General features: G+C 46.4%; 1 protein-coding gene and 1 long non-coding RNA gene across 9 annotated transcripts in view; one reads left to right on the top strand and one right to left on the bottom strand.

Annotated features, from left to right (window-relative positions):
- Nucleotides 1-19,288, top strand: part of TENM4 (teneurin transmembrane protein 4) — a 907,493-nt gene that overhangs the window by 849,259 nt on the left and 38,946 nt on the right. For all 8 annotated transcript variants that reach the window (XM_072133988.1, XM_072133989.1, XM_072133990.1 and 5 more), the window contains 2 exons: nt 10,950-11,166; nt 18,472-18,591. In XM_072133988.1, coding sequence (XP_071990089.1) covers nt 10,950-11,166; nt 18,472-18,591 — 337 coding nt within the window. The remainder of the gene's footprint in view (nt 1-10,949; nt 11,167-18,471; nt 18,592-19,288) is intronic.
- The window catches only part of LOC140117354 (uncharacterized), a 124,850-nt gene continuing 122,526 nt past the window's right edge, over nt 16,965-19,288 (bottom strand). The window contains exon 3 of the long non-coding RNA XR_011853006.1: nt 16,965-17,508. This is a non-coding gene — a long non-coding RNA (uncharacterized lncRNA). The remainder of the gene's footprint in view (nt 17,509-19,288) is intronic.

Here is a 19,288-nt window from a genome sequence, read left to right as displayed (position 1 = left end):
ATCTGGTGTGACCGCCCACTGATCCTGATCCGGTATTATACTCACTATTCTGCTGCTGGTGCAGTCACTGTGTACATACATGACATTACTTATCCTGTACTGATCCTGAGTTACATCCTGTATTATACTCCAGAGCTGCACTCACTATTCTGCTGCTGGTGCAGTCACTGTGTACATACATGACATTACTTATCCTGTACTGATCCTGAGTTACATCCTGTATTATACTCCAGAGCTGCACTCACTATTCTGCTGCTGGTGCAGTCACTGTGTACATATATGACATTACTTATCCTGTACTGATCCTGAGTTACATCCTGTATTATACTCCAGAGCTGCACTCACTATTCTGCTGCTGGTGCAGTCACTGTGTACATACATGACATGACTTATCCTATACTGATCCTGAGTTACATCCTGTATTATACTCCAGAGCTGCACTCACTATTCTGCTGGTGCAGTCACTGTGTACATACATGACATTACTTATCCTGTACTGATCCTGAGTTACATCCTGTATTATACTCCAGAGCTGCACTCACTATTCTGCTGGTGCAGTCACTGTGTACATACATGACATTACTTATCCTGTACTGATCCTGAGTTACATCCTGTATTATACTCCAGAGCTGCACTCACTATTCTGCTGGTGCAGTCACTGTGTACATACATGACATTACTTATCCTGTAGTGATCCTGAGTTACATCCTGTATTATACTCCAGAGCTGCACTCACTATTCTGCTGCTGGTGCAGTCACTGTGTACATACATGACATTACTTATCCTGTACTGATCCTGAGTTACATCCTGTATTATACTCCAGAGCTACACTCACTATTCTGCTGCTGGTGCAGTCACTGTGTACATACATGACATGACTTATCCTGTACTGATCCTGAGTTACATCCTGTAAATCTTTTATTTTATATATAAAAATGAAAAACATTACAACAATAAACATAAATCAAGCCATAACTTCTGGCAAAACAAAACAATAATAATAATAATAACAAAACAATAATACAAACTAAAAGAGACTTACAAAAATCTCCTGGCCCAGCCACACACACCACACAATCAGCATTATAAAACAAAACCTTCACCCAATCCCACCACCTAATTTTTTTTTTTTTTTTTTTATATAATTTTTTATAATAATTTTTTTTTTTTTTCCATAAATAACTAAAGAATACACAGCAAAAAAAAGACAAACAGGAAATAAAAACATTAAATATAACTAACTAAATCCCACGCCCATCACCCTCCCACCCAGACACTGGTCTAACGTCCAAAGTTCGCGCTATATAGTCCAGACCAGTGCCCAGGATCATACTGTCCAAATCCCGTCCACCCCCCTCCCAACCTAACACCCTAACACCAACACCCCAAAACCAACCAAGCTGTATACACATTAACTATAACTACATAAATACACACTGTACACAAAATACAAACACATTAAACATATCAACATATAACAAACCAACCACATAAAGCCCAGGTTCGGCGCCTGCAAGCCCTACATCACTATAACCTCAGATACAAAACAAAAATCTACAGTGTCAGCATCAGCCGCAACACCAGGAGAGGAGATGACAGACTAAGGGACACTAAAGGAGAACCCCCTCCAAAGGAGAGAGGCCCTCCCCGTGCCCAGCCTCTCATACTCCAGAGAGCGCACCTTCACCAGGTCACCCAGAATGTTCCTAACCACCTCATCCACCGGGAGGATTTTACGCTGCGTCGATACTAAACACCGTGCGTTCCACGTGTGGTACCTGACCACTAGACTAACTAGGAATAACGTGCATCGGTCCCGGCCACCCAGGCCTCTGAATGCTGCATAGGCCCACTCCGCATAGGAGAGACCGGCCAACCCGGGCCAATGGATGGAAGCGCCCACCCGGTTGTACACCTCTGTGTTAAAGGGGCACTGAAGCAGGAAGTGGTCCATGCTCTCCAGCAGGCCACCGCACTCCTCCCGGGGACAACCCCTTTCCTCAGAGCTCCTACACTTCAGATTGTCCCTCACACACAGCTTTCCATGGAAGCAGCGCCAAGTCAAGTCCCAAAACTTCAAGGGGATCCTGATGGAATTCAAAAGACCTAAACCCACCCCAAGATCCCGACTTGGGCAATCCCTGAGGGCCAGAGGCTTCTGGAAATGGGTCAACAGAACCCTTTTGTCAAGGAGTTTCCTCGACATGGTCCTGATCTCCCACATTCCCAGACCCCACCGGCGAATCACCTTCAGAACCGGGGTAGCGTAAGCCGGAAGATGCCCATGTGGTGTACGGAGATCCTTCACTCGCCCTCCTGTCTCCCATTCCTGGAAGAAAGGCCGAAACCATCCCCTGCAGGAGTATACCCACGGAGGAGCCCTCTCTTTCCAGAGGTTTGCTACATTGATCTTAAGAAAGGTATTCACTAGGAACACCACAGGGTTGACCATACACAACCCTCCTTGTCTCCTCGTGCGGTAAGTAACCTCCCTCTTGATTAGGTTCAGCCTATTCCCCCATAACAGCTGGAAGAACAGACTGTACACCCGAGTCCAGAGGGGTTCTGGCAACATGCACACACTGCCCAGATATATCAGCAATGGGAGCAGGTAAGTTTTAATCAAGTTCACCCTTTCCCTGAGGGTCAAAGACCAACCCTTCCACTGGTCCACCCTCTGAGCGGCGATCTTAAGCCTGCCATCCCAGTTTTGCATGGGGTAATCCCCCTGGCCAAATTCGGTGCCGAGAACTTTGGCAGAGTCTTGGGGCCCTGGAAGAGTGTCCGGGAGATCAAAGCCTGGATCCCCCTCTCCCAGCCAGAGACTCTCACACTTATCCCGGTTGATCTTGGACCCAGAAGCCTCTGAGTAGCGGTCAACCTCTGACATCACCCATTGCGCCTCCCCTCTCGAGGACACAAAAACGGTGACATCATCAGCGTACGCTACCACCCTTAGAGTGGCTTCCGGTGCCGCCTGGTCCATCCCGACTCCCACCAACGGCCCACGATCAACCCTCCTAAGGAATGGGTCAATCGCGAACACGTATAAAAGTGGGCTCAGAGGACAACCCTGGCGAACACCAGACCCGACCTCAAAAGAGCGGCCAATCCAACCGTTCACAAGCGGGAAACTCTCTGCCCCTGCATACAAAACTTTCAGCCAATTGACAAACTCCCCCGGCAGGCCATACCTCAGAAGGACAGACCAGAGGTACTCGTGGTCAACCCGATCAAACGCTTTTGCCTGATCCAAGGACAGCAAGTACCCCTTCCAGTTACCAGCCCTGCCCTGCTCCACTGCCTCCCGGACACAAAGCACAGCACTAAATGTACTGCGGCCTGGAACAGAGCAGTGCTGGGTCCCCGAAAGGAGCCGGGGCGCAAACTGCACCAGCCGATTAAACAGCACCTTTGCCAAAACCTTTCTGTCCGTATTGAGAAGCGCTATGGGACGCCAGTTCTCAATACGAGATCGGTCCTTACCCTTTGACAGAATGATCAGGGCAGACCTCCTCATTGACTTCGGCAGAGCGCCCGAGGAAAGACACTCATTGAATACCTCAGTCAAGAGGGGAACCAAGGCGTCCTTAAAGGTCTTATAGAACTCAGATGTTAAGCCATCCGGACCTGGCGATTTCTTGAGGGCGAGCCCTTCAATCGCCCGGCTGACTTCCTCTTCCCTGATCATCTCTGTCAAAACATCAAGAGAGGGGTCTACTCCTGGCTCAGGGACAGTTTCAGCCAGAAAAGCCGATATCACATCCCGATCTAGATCCTTCCTGCCCAAGAGGTGCGAGTAGAAGGATCTGACGACCTCCAGAATCCCTGATCTGGACCTTTTCAGGGATCCCGTACTGTCAACCAGTCCTGTGACAACTTTACCATTCACTGACATCTTGCAGTTTCTGTAAGGGTCGGGCGAGCGGTATTTCCCGTAATCCCTCTCAAAAACCAAAGATGCGTGTCTATCGTACTGACACCTCTTCAGCAAGGATTTCACTCTGGAGATGTCCTCACGACTACCTCCAGTCGAGACGAGATGCTCGAGTTTCCTCCTCAGGCCCTGATACAGGCGGTACCTGTCCAGGCTCCTGAGGCTCGAGAGCTGGCGGAAGAATCTCGCCACCCTTTTCTTGAGCATCTCCCACCACTCTGACTTACTGCTACAAAGGCCCAGCAATGGTACCTGGCTCTGAAGAAAGTCCTCAAAGGATTGTCTTATCTCCGCTTCTTCCAGGAGAGACGAATTGAGCTTCCAGTAGCCTCTTCCCATCCGGGGGGTCTCTGTAACATTCAGAGAAAACAAAATTAGACAGTGGTCGGAGAACTCCACCTCAACAACGGACACTGCTGAAGAAATGGCTTCCTCCTTTAAATAAAACCTGTCTATTCTAGACCTACAGCTACCCCTATAATAGGTGAACCCCGCGTGGCCTGGGGTGTGCCGGATGTGGACATCCACCAGGCGAGCCTCACTGGCTATGCTATTAAGAGCGACGCTATCATAAGTCAGCTTGTCTCTGGAACCTCCCCTATCCTGGGACCTCGTGACAGCATTGAAGTCCCCTCCAAAGACCACCTGCCGACTAGTAAAAAGGTAGGGCTTGATCCTCATAAAGAGACACTTCCTGTCCCACTTGGACTGGGGACCATAGATGTTAATTAGGCGAAGTTCTTGTCCCTTCATGAGGACATCCAGGATCAGGCACCTCCCCATTTCTAACTCAATAACTCGTCGGCATTCTACCGGTGCGGTAAAGAGGACCGCCACTCCGCTATACGGCTCGGCCGCAAGAGACCAATAGGAAGGCCCGTGTCTCCATTCCCTCTTAGCTTTAAACACGGCCGCCAAATCTGGCAGCCTGGTCTCCTGCAAAAATAAAATGTCGGCTTCAACACGGCCGAGAAAATCAAAGGCTGCAAATCTAGCCGCATCAGACTTAATGCTGGCGACATTAATGGACGCCAGCGTCAACGGAGTGGGTGCCGCCATCATGAGTGATTGAGTTAGACGGCTTTTTTCTTATTGCTTCCCCTCCCCCGACTCTCCTCTGACGATGATCCCCTTTCTTTTTTCCCATCAGATTTAGGGCAACTTCTTTTTAATGAAATTGTGGTGTCCATGTTATTATTGGACCCCAAGGACCCACCCGGACCACCCTCTCCTTCGTCCTTGTCTCCTGACTCTGAGTCAGTCTCCCACTCTGAGGACCCGGCTTCCCCAGAGGATAGAGACTCGGCGCCCCCTGCAGGCTGCTCCGCCGCCACCTCCAGAACCCCACCCTCAGCCTCTCTTCCCGAGGAGGCGATCTCATCGAGGGTGAGGAACCGGTTGGAAAGCTCAACCAGAGGGGAGGAAGTTTTCCCTTCCTTAGGTACCTTAGATACGCCGCGTTTTTTCTTTTTCTGCTTGCGCTTATTTTCTAGCCAAATCCTGTTATCCTCATCCATACTCTCATAATGGGAGGACGTGGAGGACATGGCACCTTTCTCGCGCTCCATCCTCCTGACCTCCTCATCCAACTCATCATCCCTCAGGGCCTCAGTAGCATGACCAGCCTCTGAGGAAGGACCCAGGGTCACCCCAGCAACCTGAGGCTTCCCCAGTTCTCTCCCTTTTTGTCTGGCTTCAAGCCGCCTCAACTGAGAAGGTGACTTATTCTTGCTTTTCTTCACAGGCCCCTCAGCTCCTCCACCTCTGCTGGTACCTTCCCCAGCAGAAGCAACCACATGGCTCTCCTCCACTGGGGTCACAACCGCATTGGCAAAGGAGCGAGGACAACGGCTGAAAGGGTGACCGAGCTCACCACACAGGTTACACCTAATGTCCTTACAGGATGCAGCGAGATGACCTAGCCCACCACACAAAGCGCACTTCTGCACTTGGCAGCTGGCGCTAAAGTGTGTGGGGTCACCGCACCTGTGACAGACCTTCGGCTGCCCCTGGTAGAAAATCAGGATTCTGTCCCGTCCAAGAAAGGCTGAAGAAGGAATGTGGGCGACTGTGCCGCCTGAACACTTCAACTTCATCATGAAGGTCCAGGCTCCAGACCAAATGCCAAATTCATCACGGTTTTTCTGCGGTACCTGTACAACCTCACCATAACGACTGAGCCAAGTCATGATGTCCATGCAAGAAAGTGACTCGTTACGGGTCAAAACGGTCACCTTCTTGACTGCGTTTTGTCGAGACACTGCTTGCACAGCAAAGTCTCGCCATGCGGGCTCGTTCTTTGCCAGCTCATAATTCGACCAGAAGAGCTCTAAGCCCTCCGGCCGAACAAAGCTGACATCGAACTCCGGAGTACCATAAGGATGTATCAGGGCAAAGATGTCACTAGCCCTGAAGTTCATCTTCAGGAGGAGCTCCACCACCCTTGACCTGGGTGGGCATGCGTCACTGCCCCTCCAGCGAAGACGAACCACATTCCTACGGGAAGCTCCGGGCCCACTTGTGGGTAAAGACCATACAGTCTCTCCCCCCCTTTTCTCTTGGAAGGCTGCCAGGCCATGCCTGTCTGTCCAGAAGGACAGATCAACATCTCTCCCCTCTACAGTGATTGACTTTTCCCCTCTCCTGAGAGCCTCCAGAAGACGCCTTTGCAAAACGCTATTCCCAGAGTCAGGAGACAAGGAGTTAACCCCACTTGCCCCAGCAGTGACACTCGCATAGCTCCTTATGGGAGCGGCCACCACTGGGGGTGCAGATGGTCCAGCACGCACAACAGGATCACCCCCCTCAGCACCATTCACCACTCCCACATTCACCACACTATGTACATTACCGCCTCGCTTCCTTGCATCACTCACACCAGCTGGGCCAGGAGGACCTGGGGTTGCCTCGGCGTCACTGGGCACTGGGGGTAGAGCCACCTCCATAGCTGATACAGCCTGAGAAGAGGCAGCTCCAACCCCGATCTTAAAGGTGCCCTCTGCCTCATTGGCATTAACCCCTTGTTGTCCAGTAGTTTTTTTAATATTTCTGCTCTGCTGCTCGCTGGATGCAAGAGGCCACTTGCCCTTGCAGACTCCGGACAGTCTTTTTGTGCCCTCTCCAGGGTCTGATGATCCAATGCAAAACAACACTTTTCCTGCGCCTTTCTCTGCAGGCTGTTCGGGATGCTTGGGAGGCGCCGCACCACAAGCCCCAGCAGCCCCATCACACTGCCGCTGCTCACCGGAGCTAGATGCAGCCACAGTGCTAGGGGCCACAGGAGCCACCGCCACTGCCCCTGGCACCGGGCCACCCCCCCCTCCCACTAGGGGGCAGCGCACAGTACCAGGACCTGCCGGATCGCCCTCACTGTCCGGCCTTTCGGCCGATGCCTTCCCTGCACCATCCTTGCTACTACAAACAAGGCTGGTGCTCTGCGCCATGATGGAACGTGGCTTTGCACTCTCCCCGCACCCTGGCACCGAGTCCACTGCAGGATTCGTGCTGGGCTGGGTTACGGGGCCTACACGACAGGCTGACACTGCTGCCCGCCCGGAGGAAACAGGGAGGGGACGAAACACCAGATTCACCTCCTGAGACGCCTTGGTCTTCTTGGGTCTCGTCTTCTTCCTCTTTTGGTCGTCATCTGGCATATCATCGCCGAAGGAGAAGTTCTGGAGGTGAACTGGAGACTCAAGCTGGCGTATCTGAGCCATTAGCGCCCCCCCCCTGGCCGCTGTCATCACTTTCCTCCTCCAGGTTGGCAGAGCCGCAGCCTGATGGTAATGGCGCTTGCTCCGCAGGCAGCCTGTCGTGTGAGGCCTGCTGGTGTTGGTGCAGGCCACCAGACGGACACGGCAGGTCTTCCTCATCCTCCTCATCATCGCTATCATCCGCCTGGATCTGAAGCCCCTTCAGTTTTCTTAACTGCTCCTGGCGCATGTCATCAAACCGGGCATCATTCTCCAACTTTTCGCGGAACGGACCGCTGTGCTCGCGGATTAGATGTCGCTTCTCCTGCAGAGCGGTGACCTCGGCTTTTAGTCTGTCTATGGTGGTAAGTAGATCAGACTTTTTCTTTCTCTGCGTAGCCACCCCCGCTAGGGCCAAGGTCTCCCTTATCTCCTCCTGGAGCCTCCTCAGCGCTTTTCCGGCTTCCTCGTACTCACGGAGGTGCTCAGCAATCCGGGAGCCATAGATGGAAGCAGACTCCCGGGCCTTAAGATCACCCCATGCTTTTTGCACACCTCCGTGAGCACCCAGCTTTCCAGCTGAACCACCCAGCTTTCCCGCACATACATCCAGCTTTCCAGGAGGAGCACTCAGGCTGATGTCACTTGCCTTGATCTTCTGTGTTCCGGAGACCTTGCGGCTTCCCTGGGTCTTGGGGGTGGCAGCCGAGGTCACATCGCTGCGTCCTTGGCTCCGGGCAGATCTTCTTACACCCTCCGATTTGGCCGGTAACTGGCTTCTCCTGCCCCCCGCCGGCCTGGTCCGGGAGACAGGAGCCTGGGATTTTCCTGCAGGATTCATCCCACAGAACCCACTCCCTCCCTGGGGAGGAGAGAGCAGGCCTGGGTGGATTGGTCTTCCACCAGGTGGTGCAGGAGCTCAGCAGCACACAGCCACACCCTTCAGTAGCACACAGCAGAATGAGATTGCACGCACTATTCTGCTGGTGGTGCAGTCACTGTGTACATACATGACATTACTTATCCTGTACTGATCCTGAGTTACATCCTGTATTATTCTCCAGAGCTGCACTCACTATTCTGCTGCTGGTGCAGTCACTGTGTACATACATGACATTACTTATCCTGTACTGATCCTGAGTTACATCCTGTATTATTCTCCAGAGCTGCACTCACTATTCTGCTGCTGGTGCAGTCACTGTGTACATACATGACATTACTTATCCTGTACTTATCCTGAGTTACATCCTGTATTATACCCCAGAGCTGCACTCACTATACTGCTGCTGGTGCAGTCACTGTGTACATACATGACATGACTTATCCTGTACTGATCCTGAGTTACATCCTATATTATACTCCAGAGCTGCACTCACTATTCTGCTGCTGGTGCAGTCACTGTGTACATACATGACATTACTTATCCTGTACTGATCCTGAGTTACATCCTGTATTATACTGCAGAGCTGCACTCACTATTCTGCTGCTGGTGCAGTCACTGTGTACATACATGACATTACTTATCCTGCACTGATCCTGAGTTACATCCTGTATTATACCCCAGAGCTACACTCACTATTCTGCTGGTGCAGTCACTGTGTACATACATGACATTACTTATCATGTACTGATCCTGAGTTACATCCTGTATTATACTCCAGAGCTGCACTCACTATTCTGCTGCTGGTGCAGTCACTGTGTACATACATGACATTACTTATCCTGTACTGATCCTGAGTTACATCCTGTATTATACTCCAGAGCTGCACTCACTATTCTGCTGCTGGTGCAGTCACTGTGTACATACATGACATTACTTATCCTGTACTTATCCTGAGTTACATCCTGTATTATACTCCAGAGCTGCACTCACTATTCTGCTGCTGGTGCAGTCACTGTGTACATACATGACATTACTTATCCTGTACTGATCCTGAGTTACATCCTGTATTATACTGCAGAGCTGCACTCACTATTCTGCTGCTGGTGCAGTCACTGTGTACATACATGACATTACTTATCCTGTACTGATCCTGAGTTACATCCTGTAGTATACTGCAGAGCTGCACTCACTATACTGCTGCTGGTGCAGTCACTGTGTACATACATGACATGACTTATCCTGTACTGATCCTGAGTTACATCCTATATTATACTCCAGAGCTGCACTCACTATTCTGCTGCTGGTGCAGTCACTGTGTACATACATGACATTACTTATCCTGCACTGATCCTGAGTTACATCCTGTATTATACCCCAGAGCTACACTCACTATTCTGCTGGTGCAGTCACTGTGTACATACATGACATTACTTATCCTGTACTGATCCTGAGTTACATCCTGTATTATACTCCAGAGCTGCACTCACTATTCTGCTGCTGGTGCAGTCACTGTGTACATACATGACATTACTTATCCTGTACTGATCCTGAGTTACATCCTGTATTATACTCCAGAGCTGCACTCACTATTCTGCTGCTGGTGCAGTCACCGTGTACATACATGACATTACTTATCCTGTACTGATCCTGAGTTACATCCTGTATTATACCCCAGAGCTGCACTCACTATTCTGCTGCTGGTGCAGTCACTGTGTACATACATGACATGACTTATCCTGTACTGATCCTGAGTTACATCCTGTATTATACTCCAGAGCTGCACTCACTATTCTGCTGCTGGTGCAGTCACTGTGTACATACATGACATTACTTATCCTGTACTGATCCTGAGTTACATCCTGTATTATACCGCAGAGCTGCACTCACTATTCTGCTGCTGGTGCAGTCACTGTGTACATACATGACATTACTTATCCTGCACTGATCCTGAGTTACATCCTGTATTATACCCCAGAGCTACACTCACTATTCTGCTGGTGCAGTCACTGTGTACATACATGACATTACTTATCATGTACTGATCCTGAGTTACATCCTGTATTATACTACAGAGCTGCACTCACTATTCTGCTGCTGGTGCAGTCACTGTGTACATACATGACATTACTTATCATGTACTGATCCTGAGTTACATCCTGTATTATACTACAGAGCTGCACTCACTATTCTGCTGCTGGTGCAGTCACTGTGTACATACATGACATTACTTATCCTGTACTGATCCTGAGTTACATCCTGTATTATACTACAGAGCTGCACTCACTATTCTGCTGGTGCAGTCACTGTGTACATAGATGACATTATTTATCCTGTATGGTTATGATCCCATGCTGAGATTTGACATCAAGGTTACTTAGTACTTGGTTACTGTGTATCCAAAATAATATAATATTTCTTTTTTACATATTTTTGCAGATGGACTAACAGACTGCCTGGACCCCGACTGCTGCCTACAACAATCCTGTCAGACCAATGCCCTGTGCCTGGGATCCCCGGACCCCCTTGATATCATCCAGGAAACACAAGCCCCTGTGTCCCATCAAAACCTCCAGTCCTTTTATGACCGCATTAAATTCTTGGTGGGACGGGACAGCACACATTACATCCCGGGAGAGAATCCGTTTGACGGAGGGTGAGCCATTTCTTCTCTTTTTTTTCATGGATGTAGCAGAGGTGAGAGTGTCAGGTGTAGTGGTGCTGAGCTTGTCATCGCTGGATTTCTCTATAGAAGTAATCTAAGTGTGCTGACAGCTTGAGCTCTGCTACATCTTTATATACAGTACAGAAGGGTTTCCATGTAATACTATGACATCATAAACTTCTCAGGCACCCAGCTTTCTACAGAACCTGATTGATATATTTCAGTGCTTTTAGGTTTTCTAATGTGCACCCAGATGGGAGCCATTAGTGGTTGTCACCCTGGTAGCTTGGGACATATGGGCAGACAGGGTCATAGTGCTGTCATCTGTCCGGAAACAATATCCATCTGTATTCCAGATTCCCCAAACCCTCCATTTATGTATGGCTGTATTCTTCATACACAGATGGAGCAGATTTTTATTGCAGCTTAGTGCATTCCCGAATGACTCTGTAAAGATTCAGGATCTATATCATATAGGGTCACATCCTGCCTGTGAAATAAAACATATGTCACTATATGGAAACCATCAGCAAGGAGGATCCTTTATGTCATAGACAGGGTCATAGATGAAAATCCAAGCACAGTACATGGTGGATTTGTAGCAAAATCCATGGTGGGACCATCAGTAGGAAGTTGTAAATTGTTTGGAAACAATCAGCAAGGAGGAGGATCCTTTAATCCTGGAGTCTGGATACAGTAGTGCCCTCCCTGGCCTATAGGTGGCGCCTTTCCTCTGCAGCTGCGGGGTCCTGCACCTCCACTATCCCCTGAACTGACTTATACCATAGACTCCAATTACAGCGCGGATGTTTGATGTGAAGCTTCTCATGGATAAAACGCCCCTTCCCTGGACTCCCTGAGACGTCTCTAAAACATTATGACTTCTCCTAAGAGGCGGCAGTAAAGTGTGAAGGTCGAGGGAGCCCAAAATCACAGGAAGGCACAGAACTATAATAAAAGGGGAAGGTCCTGATTTCCTTGCACAGTCCTCGGCGTCTTTTCCTAACTTTTCGTATACCATACTGTATCTAAGCTGCCATTGTATAGACATCCATTTTTATATATGGATGAGCTGCTGTATCTAAGCTGTGTGGATGAGCTGCAATTATGTAGGCACCTTACTTAGAGCTTAGCTGCTGTATCTAAGCCACCCTTATAAAGGCATCTACTTTACATAGAGTTGAGCTGCTGTATCTAAGCCATCATTATAAAGGCATCCACCTTACATAGAGCTGAGCCGCTGTATCTAAGCTGCTGCTATATGGGAATCCACCTTGCATAGAGCTGCTGTATATAAGTCAGCATACTCCCTTCATAGAGCTGAGCTGTTGTATCTAAGCTTCCATTATATAGGAATCCAGCTTGCGTACCGCTGAGATGCAGTATATAAGCGTCCATTATATAGGCATACACACTAATATAAAACCAAATTTCACCTTGCATACAGCTGATGTACTGTATCTAAGCTGATATTATATAGGTATACATATTACTTAGAGCTGAGCTGCTGTATCCAAACTACCATTATATATAAATCAACCTTTCATAGAGCTGAGCCGCTGTATCTAAATTGCCATTATAAAGGCATCCACCTTACATAGAGATACGATGCTGCATCTAAGCTGCCATTATATAGGCATCAACCATAAATAGAGATAAGAATGCTGTATCTAAGCTCATTGAGATAAGCGGCTGATCTAAGTTGCACTGTTATAAATGTATTAATGAATTAATGACTAATTAGCGTTTCGTTAAAACGGTTTCTGTCTTAACTTTTTAATTGCCAAACTTCTACCTAGCGAAACGCGTGTCACACAGTCTATAGAGAGAAAACACAATCCGAAAACATCAACAACTTTGTCGCTGCAGTCTTCCAGCCCAGGCCTCCCGCTACATACGTGATAATCATGTGCGCTGCCTCCCCCGGCGCTGGCGGGCGGCTGTAGAAACCTGCGTAAACGCGCTCGCTTATAGAACGACTGGATGTAAATCTGCTCTCACACTGTGTAAATGGATCTCACCCTGGAAGCTTTCAGCAATCCCAGCCCCAAAACTGCCCAGAAGTGGCACAGACTGTGCCATTCCGCTCACCACGCCGGGTACATTAGGAAACAAATTCTACTACAGATTTAGTTGCGTTTAGGAATCATTACGCTTTGCCGCTGTAGGTTTTGGGCTGTTTTCACAGTTTCTGCAAATGGAACAAAACAATTTACTTTTTATTCAAGGGGTTGTTTTTTTTTTGTAATTTTTTATTGCTCAGCTTCATGGGGTGGAAAAACAAATTTAGAAGGAAAAACTTGGAACGAAATGTTAGAGTCAAGAGGTTTAAAGTGAATAAAGTGGGGGGGGGGGGGAGAAGGCTGTAGTGAAGGTCCTTGTTCACACTGCCAACTGTGGTGAGGAGAAGCCTCAACTGGATCTGGCAAGACCACGTCTGGTGTCTGAACCAGAAGAGAAGATGCCCATTTGCCAGGGCACAAACAATGGCTAGTTCATGAAGGACACAACTGGAAAAGTAAGGACCTCATCCAATGTGATGGCATCTTGGCTAGATTATCTGGCCCATAATGTGTCCAGATAAAGATCTTTTTGGACTTTGGGGCCATTGGTAATGATGAAACACCATAATGATTCTAATTAAGGCCTTGTCTTGTGCCTAGGGCCTTGTCTTTTGGCCACAAAATTGCATAGCAATCTGATCTTGCAAAGCTGCTAAACAGACATCTACTAACAGAGTGCTAACAGATTCCAGACAGCAGCATGGCCATCATAGCCATAGCCTTAAAAATTAGGAACCGCTATGGGATATACAAAGAACCCTGTAAATATTTATGGTTCTTGGTGTGCTTGTCTACAATCCATAGCTTCTGGATAAGAATCATCCACCAGCACCTATTGTAAATCCAGACTAATTATTGGGAACTGCTATGGGGTAAACTATGAGCCCTGTACATGTATATAGGCCCTGCTCTGTCCAGCTTATCTTAAAGGGAACCTGTCACCAGGAGAGCCATTTTTAGCACTCCCCCAGTTCCCACAGAGCATAGTACATACACTGCCAAAGTGATTTTATATTAAAAATTGGTTTTACAGAAAAAAAGATATGTTATATTGTACCTTTCATTAGCATGTGCTGTGTGACTAGGCACTCATCCCCTGGGAGTGGCTGGAAAGGAGCAGTGTCCCCCCCACCCTTGGGAAACATGTGACCTTTTCAAATATATGAATAACTCCCCACACTCGGGATTGGCTGTAGAGGAGCAGGGGGTGTCGCTAAGCCAAGTGATGGGTGTTTTTATATATTTGAAAAGGACACATGGAGAAGCTGTTTCCCAAGGGTGGGGGGGAAACTGCTCCTTTCCAGCCCCTCCCAGTGCGCAACTGCCTAGTCACACAGCAGATGCTAATGAAAGGTACAATATAACATATCTTTTTTTCTGTAAAACCAATTTAATTAATTAATATAAAAACACTTTGGCAGTGTATGTACTATGCTCTGTGGGGATTGGGGGAGTGCTAAAAATGGGTCTCCTGGTGACAGGTTCCCTTTAAATTCTTCTGTTGGTTTCCAGAAATCCTGTGGGACTTCACCTGTAGCTGGCTCTTTCTCTGTACAAGATATCTGTAAGCATCTGCATAATTCAGGCATCATCAGGCATGGTAACTATTGCCTACAAATCAGGAACCACTATGGGATCAACAAAGAGCCCTGCACGCTTGTCTTAAATTCATCTGTAGGTCTCCTAAAATCCTGTGGGACTTCAAATCTAGCTTGTTCTTTCACTGTACAAGATATCTGTAAGCATCTGTATAATTCAGGCATCACTAGGCATGGTAACTAAAGGCCAGAAATAAGGAACAGCTATGGGATAAACAAAGAGTCCTGCCCTGTCAAGCTGGTCTTACTTTCTGCTGTAGGTTTCCTAAAATCCTGCGAGACTTCACATATAACTGGCTCTTTCTTTGTAGATATCTATACGCATCCGCATATTTTAGACATCACCTCGCATGGTAACTATAGCCTAGAACAGTGATGGCGAACCTTTTAGATACAGAGTGCCCAAACAACAACCAAAACCTACTTTTATGTTGCAAAGTGCCAACATGACAATTTAAGCAGTAACCTATTGATCTCTGCTATATCACAAGGTTCAATCGTATTGGCGTCTTGAGGACACCAAAACAATAGAAAGCAGGAGACATTTGGATTGTAGCTTCCCTCCAGGGTCCCCTGAAGAGGAAGAATCAGGGGACCCAAAGACGGAGCTCCAACGATAATCTATGTCTGCCCACACCTTCTCGCTCCACCTGTAGTCCTGGCAGCCAAGTAGGTGTCCCTTTAAAATAGCACTGAGTGTGGCGCGCCCTCGGCTGTCTTGGACTGCAGAAGGAAAACTTGAGTCCTATCTGGTAAATTCTGTGCTGGGTGCCCACAGAAAGGGCTCAGAGTGCCACCTCTGGCACCCGTGCCATAGGTTCGCCACCACTGGCCTAGAAATAAGGAACCGCTATGGGATCAACATACAGCCCTGCAAATCTCATCTCAAAACCAATGTTTGTGATGGTGCTTCTTAATATATATATACACATATACATATATATATATATATACATATACACATATATATATATACTACCTGAGAACCTACAATACCATATATATATAGCTGTGACACTTTATGGGTGATTCAAGGCAAATTCTATGATTCTGCAAATAATTATCCACTTTCCAGTTCAGAAACTGATTAATGAGCCAGCAATCTGCCAACTGCTTATAGAAGTCTAGATGCAGCTCTGGGTGTGAGTGGAGTATAAAACCATTGTGTAACATGTAACTTGTACAAATACCTCTCTTTAATCTTTTTCTCTTAAGTAAAAATTGTCCTTCAGTAACAAAAAGCCCGGCTAATGCAAAAACCTTTTTACAAATTATACAATGTTTTCTTCTTTTTTTTTTATTCCCCCTACATTTGCAAATGGAGCAAGGGGGAGGGGGCAAAAAAAATTGGTGGCCACAAGCTTTATCTGCAGATGGGAAACAGCTGTGATTGCTCCGTGCATAGCTAATGGATGGAAGTTTTTATTATTTTTTTTCCCCCTCTAAGTGGTTCTCAAACCTTTCTGGTCATGTATTTAAGTGCAAAATTAAGAAACCCTGAGCTGTTATACAAAGTGGACAAAATCACATTTTTAGGACCGACTTATTTGTTTCGGCAGATGACTTTCACCTCTGGAGAGCTATATATTCTGTAACTGATGTGAAATTGGAATAATGAGGATTATTTGGTGGTCTGAAAACATGTATCTTAAACAAAATAGACAAAAAAAACCAAAAAAACTTTGTGTGTCTGCCACTGGTGACTCACTTTCTATACTTCAATCTATGGAGAGCTTTGTGACATTCGTCAAACATCTGATCGTCTGTGTGATGGACTGTACCATGCAGAATCTCCAGGAGGGGAGGCAGAAACTGCTATCACAGCTACTAATAATGATCTAATAGGTTCTTGTCATACAGTTAGAACTAATGAGCTCACAGCTCGGCCTCCCTGACTGTATACTTATGGTAGGGAGAAAATAGATGAAGATGATAATCCTAGTGCCCCTCCTAGCTAGAATTGGCGGTTCTGTTCATGTGGTGCTGTGCTGAGGCATCATGGAATTGTTGGCAAACCGGATTTGAAGAAAAAAAAAACGAAATTGTTTGTTTTGAATTGGATTGTTTTATCTTGGAGGCAGTATATATATATCAGTGCAGTATATATAAAAAAGTGCATAGTGTGAAATATAAAGGGGGGAAGTTTTATAAACTGGAAGTCATCTTTGGCTGGAGACAAATACAAGGACCCAGAGGACGATGTGAAAATTGTTACCCCTTGAAGACAGAGGTCATTAAACAAACGGCACCCAGGCCAATGTTCAGTGTAGGTGCCTGTACATAGAGGAGAACACATCATCTATGGTTGGAAGCATCTGGTACACATTATATCCCCCAGAATCCTATGGATCCAGAACAAAGCCGCGTGTTTAACGGCCAAAGGAAAAATTCCTCTTCATGGGTCTTTGTCCTCTAATACATGTCATGAGGGATGGAGCACGGGATTGCAGTTCAGTTTTTCATCCCTTTGCTGAATTTTCATCTGTTATATCATCTGAGCCTCCTTTTATCAGTGTGATCTGAGAAATCTGCTCCGCCAGGTCTCAGCTTCCTTTACAGACTCTGTAAATAATGCAGAACTCAGCCCTCCTAAGGGAGAGGCGGGAAGACTCCAGCGCTGAGCCGTCCCAGATGACATCCTGAAATATTCTGCCTACAAAGAGAACTAGAAACTGAGAGGGGGAGGGGCAGAGATTAGAGGATTCAGTTTCAGCAGTGGTCTCAATAACAATAGAAAGAGTATTAATTACTGTACATGTAGTCCCCGGGTTACATACAAGATAGGGTCTGTAGGTTTGTTCTTAAGTTGAATTTGTATGTAAGTCGGAACTGTATATTTTATCATTGTAATCCCAGCCAGAACTTTTTTGGTCTCCGTGACAATTGGATTTTAAAAATGTTGGATTGTCATAAGAATCAATATTAACAATAAATCTTCATTACAGACACCTGTGATAACTGTTACAGCTGATTATTGTAGCCTAAGACTAAAGTACAGTAAATTACCAATATCCAGTGGTCCGTTTGTAACTAGGGGTCGTATGTAAGTCGAGTGTTCTTAAGTAGGGGACCGCCTGTATATACATCCTATGTATAAGAATATAACTACTATAATACTGCCCCCTATGTACAAGAATATAACTACTATAATACTGCCCCCTATGTACAAGAATATAACTACTATAATACTGCCCCCTATGTACAAGAATATAACTACTATAATACTGCCCCCTATGTACAAGAATATAACTACTATAATACTGCCCCCTATGTACAAGAATATAACTACTATAATACTGCCCCCTATGTACAAGAATATAACTACTATAATACTGCTCCCTATGTACAAGAATATAACTACTATAATACTGCCCCCTATGTACAAGAATATAACTACTATAATACTGCTCCCTATGTACAAGAATATAACTACTATAATACTGCCCCCTATGTACAAGAATATAACTACTATAATACTGCCCCCTATGTACAAGATAAAACTTCTATGTTTCTGTGCCTTCCCCATATAACGTTATATACAGTTTTTGTTTTTCTCTCAAGAAAGTTTTTATCTTTTTGAATGCATTTTCTGCATTACCAAGCTTTACCTCTTGTATCCTATTCTTCTGTTGCAGACACGCCTGTGTCATACGAGGTCAGGTGATCACATCAGACGGGACCCCATTAGTCGGAGTGAACGTCAGTTTTATCAATGCACCTCTTCTAGGTTATACCATCAGCAGACAAGACGGAAGGTAACAAAACCTATATTTTCCTATACACGGCTGTATGATTGCGCTGTAAGTGGTGGATAGATCTATCTATCGTTGGCATTGGTCTGATGTCATCAGGTTGCCAAGTACCGCTCCTCCGACAGGTCAGCTGTATAGAGAACCTGACCTCAATCCAATAGTGCCGCCTAGTAGTGCACAGCTGCTTATCAATAGCAATTATTACTAAGCAGTCACATGACTATAGATGGGCAGCCCCTACCTAACCGTGTACATAGATACTCAATATATGTGCACAGAGATCAGACCCCCCCTGGGTGTTTTGCTATAAAATCTTTACTATTGACCAAAACTCCTGCTGCGAATTGATGGCTTTGGGCACAGGAGAGGGACAATAAGTTGTTGTCAAGCAAACAATTATCTACAAGTAACCCGTGGGATGTAAACATGTCAGAAGCTTCCACGTAATTGTGTGGATACAGTCGTAGTGATTTGAATATTAAGAATTAAATTAAAAACATTTTTACTTTCATTCCTTTTTGTATACACTTATAAGATGCGGCTTATAAAATTGGATCATGAAAAATTGAAAATCGTTCCCATTTTGGACTATTTTAGGCTGCTATATTCTATTTGTTTTTTAGTTATTTATTTGGGTGAGTTTTATGTTTTTTGTATTTTTTTATAACAATGTTTTTTACCTTTAGTAATTTATTTGTGT

This window comes from Engystomops pustulosus, chromosome 2, assembly GCF_040894005.1.
Source record: "Engystomops pustulosus chromosome 2, aEngPut4.maternal, whole genome shotgun sequence".
NCBI lineage: Eukaryota > Metazoa > Chordata > Amphibia > Anura > Leptodactylidae > Engystomops > Engystomops pustulosus.
The sequence above is the reverse complement of the archived record's forward strand: the minus strand, read 5'-3'. Positions and strand labels throughout refer to the sequence as shown.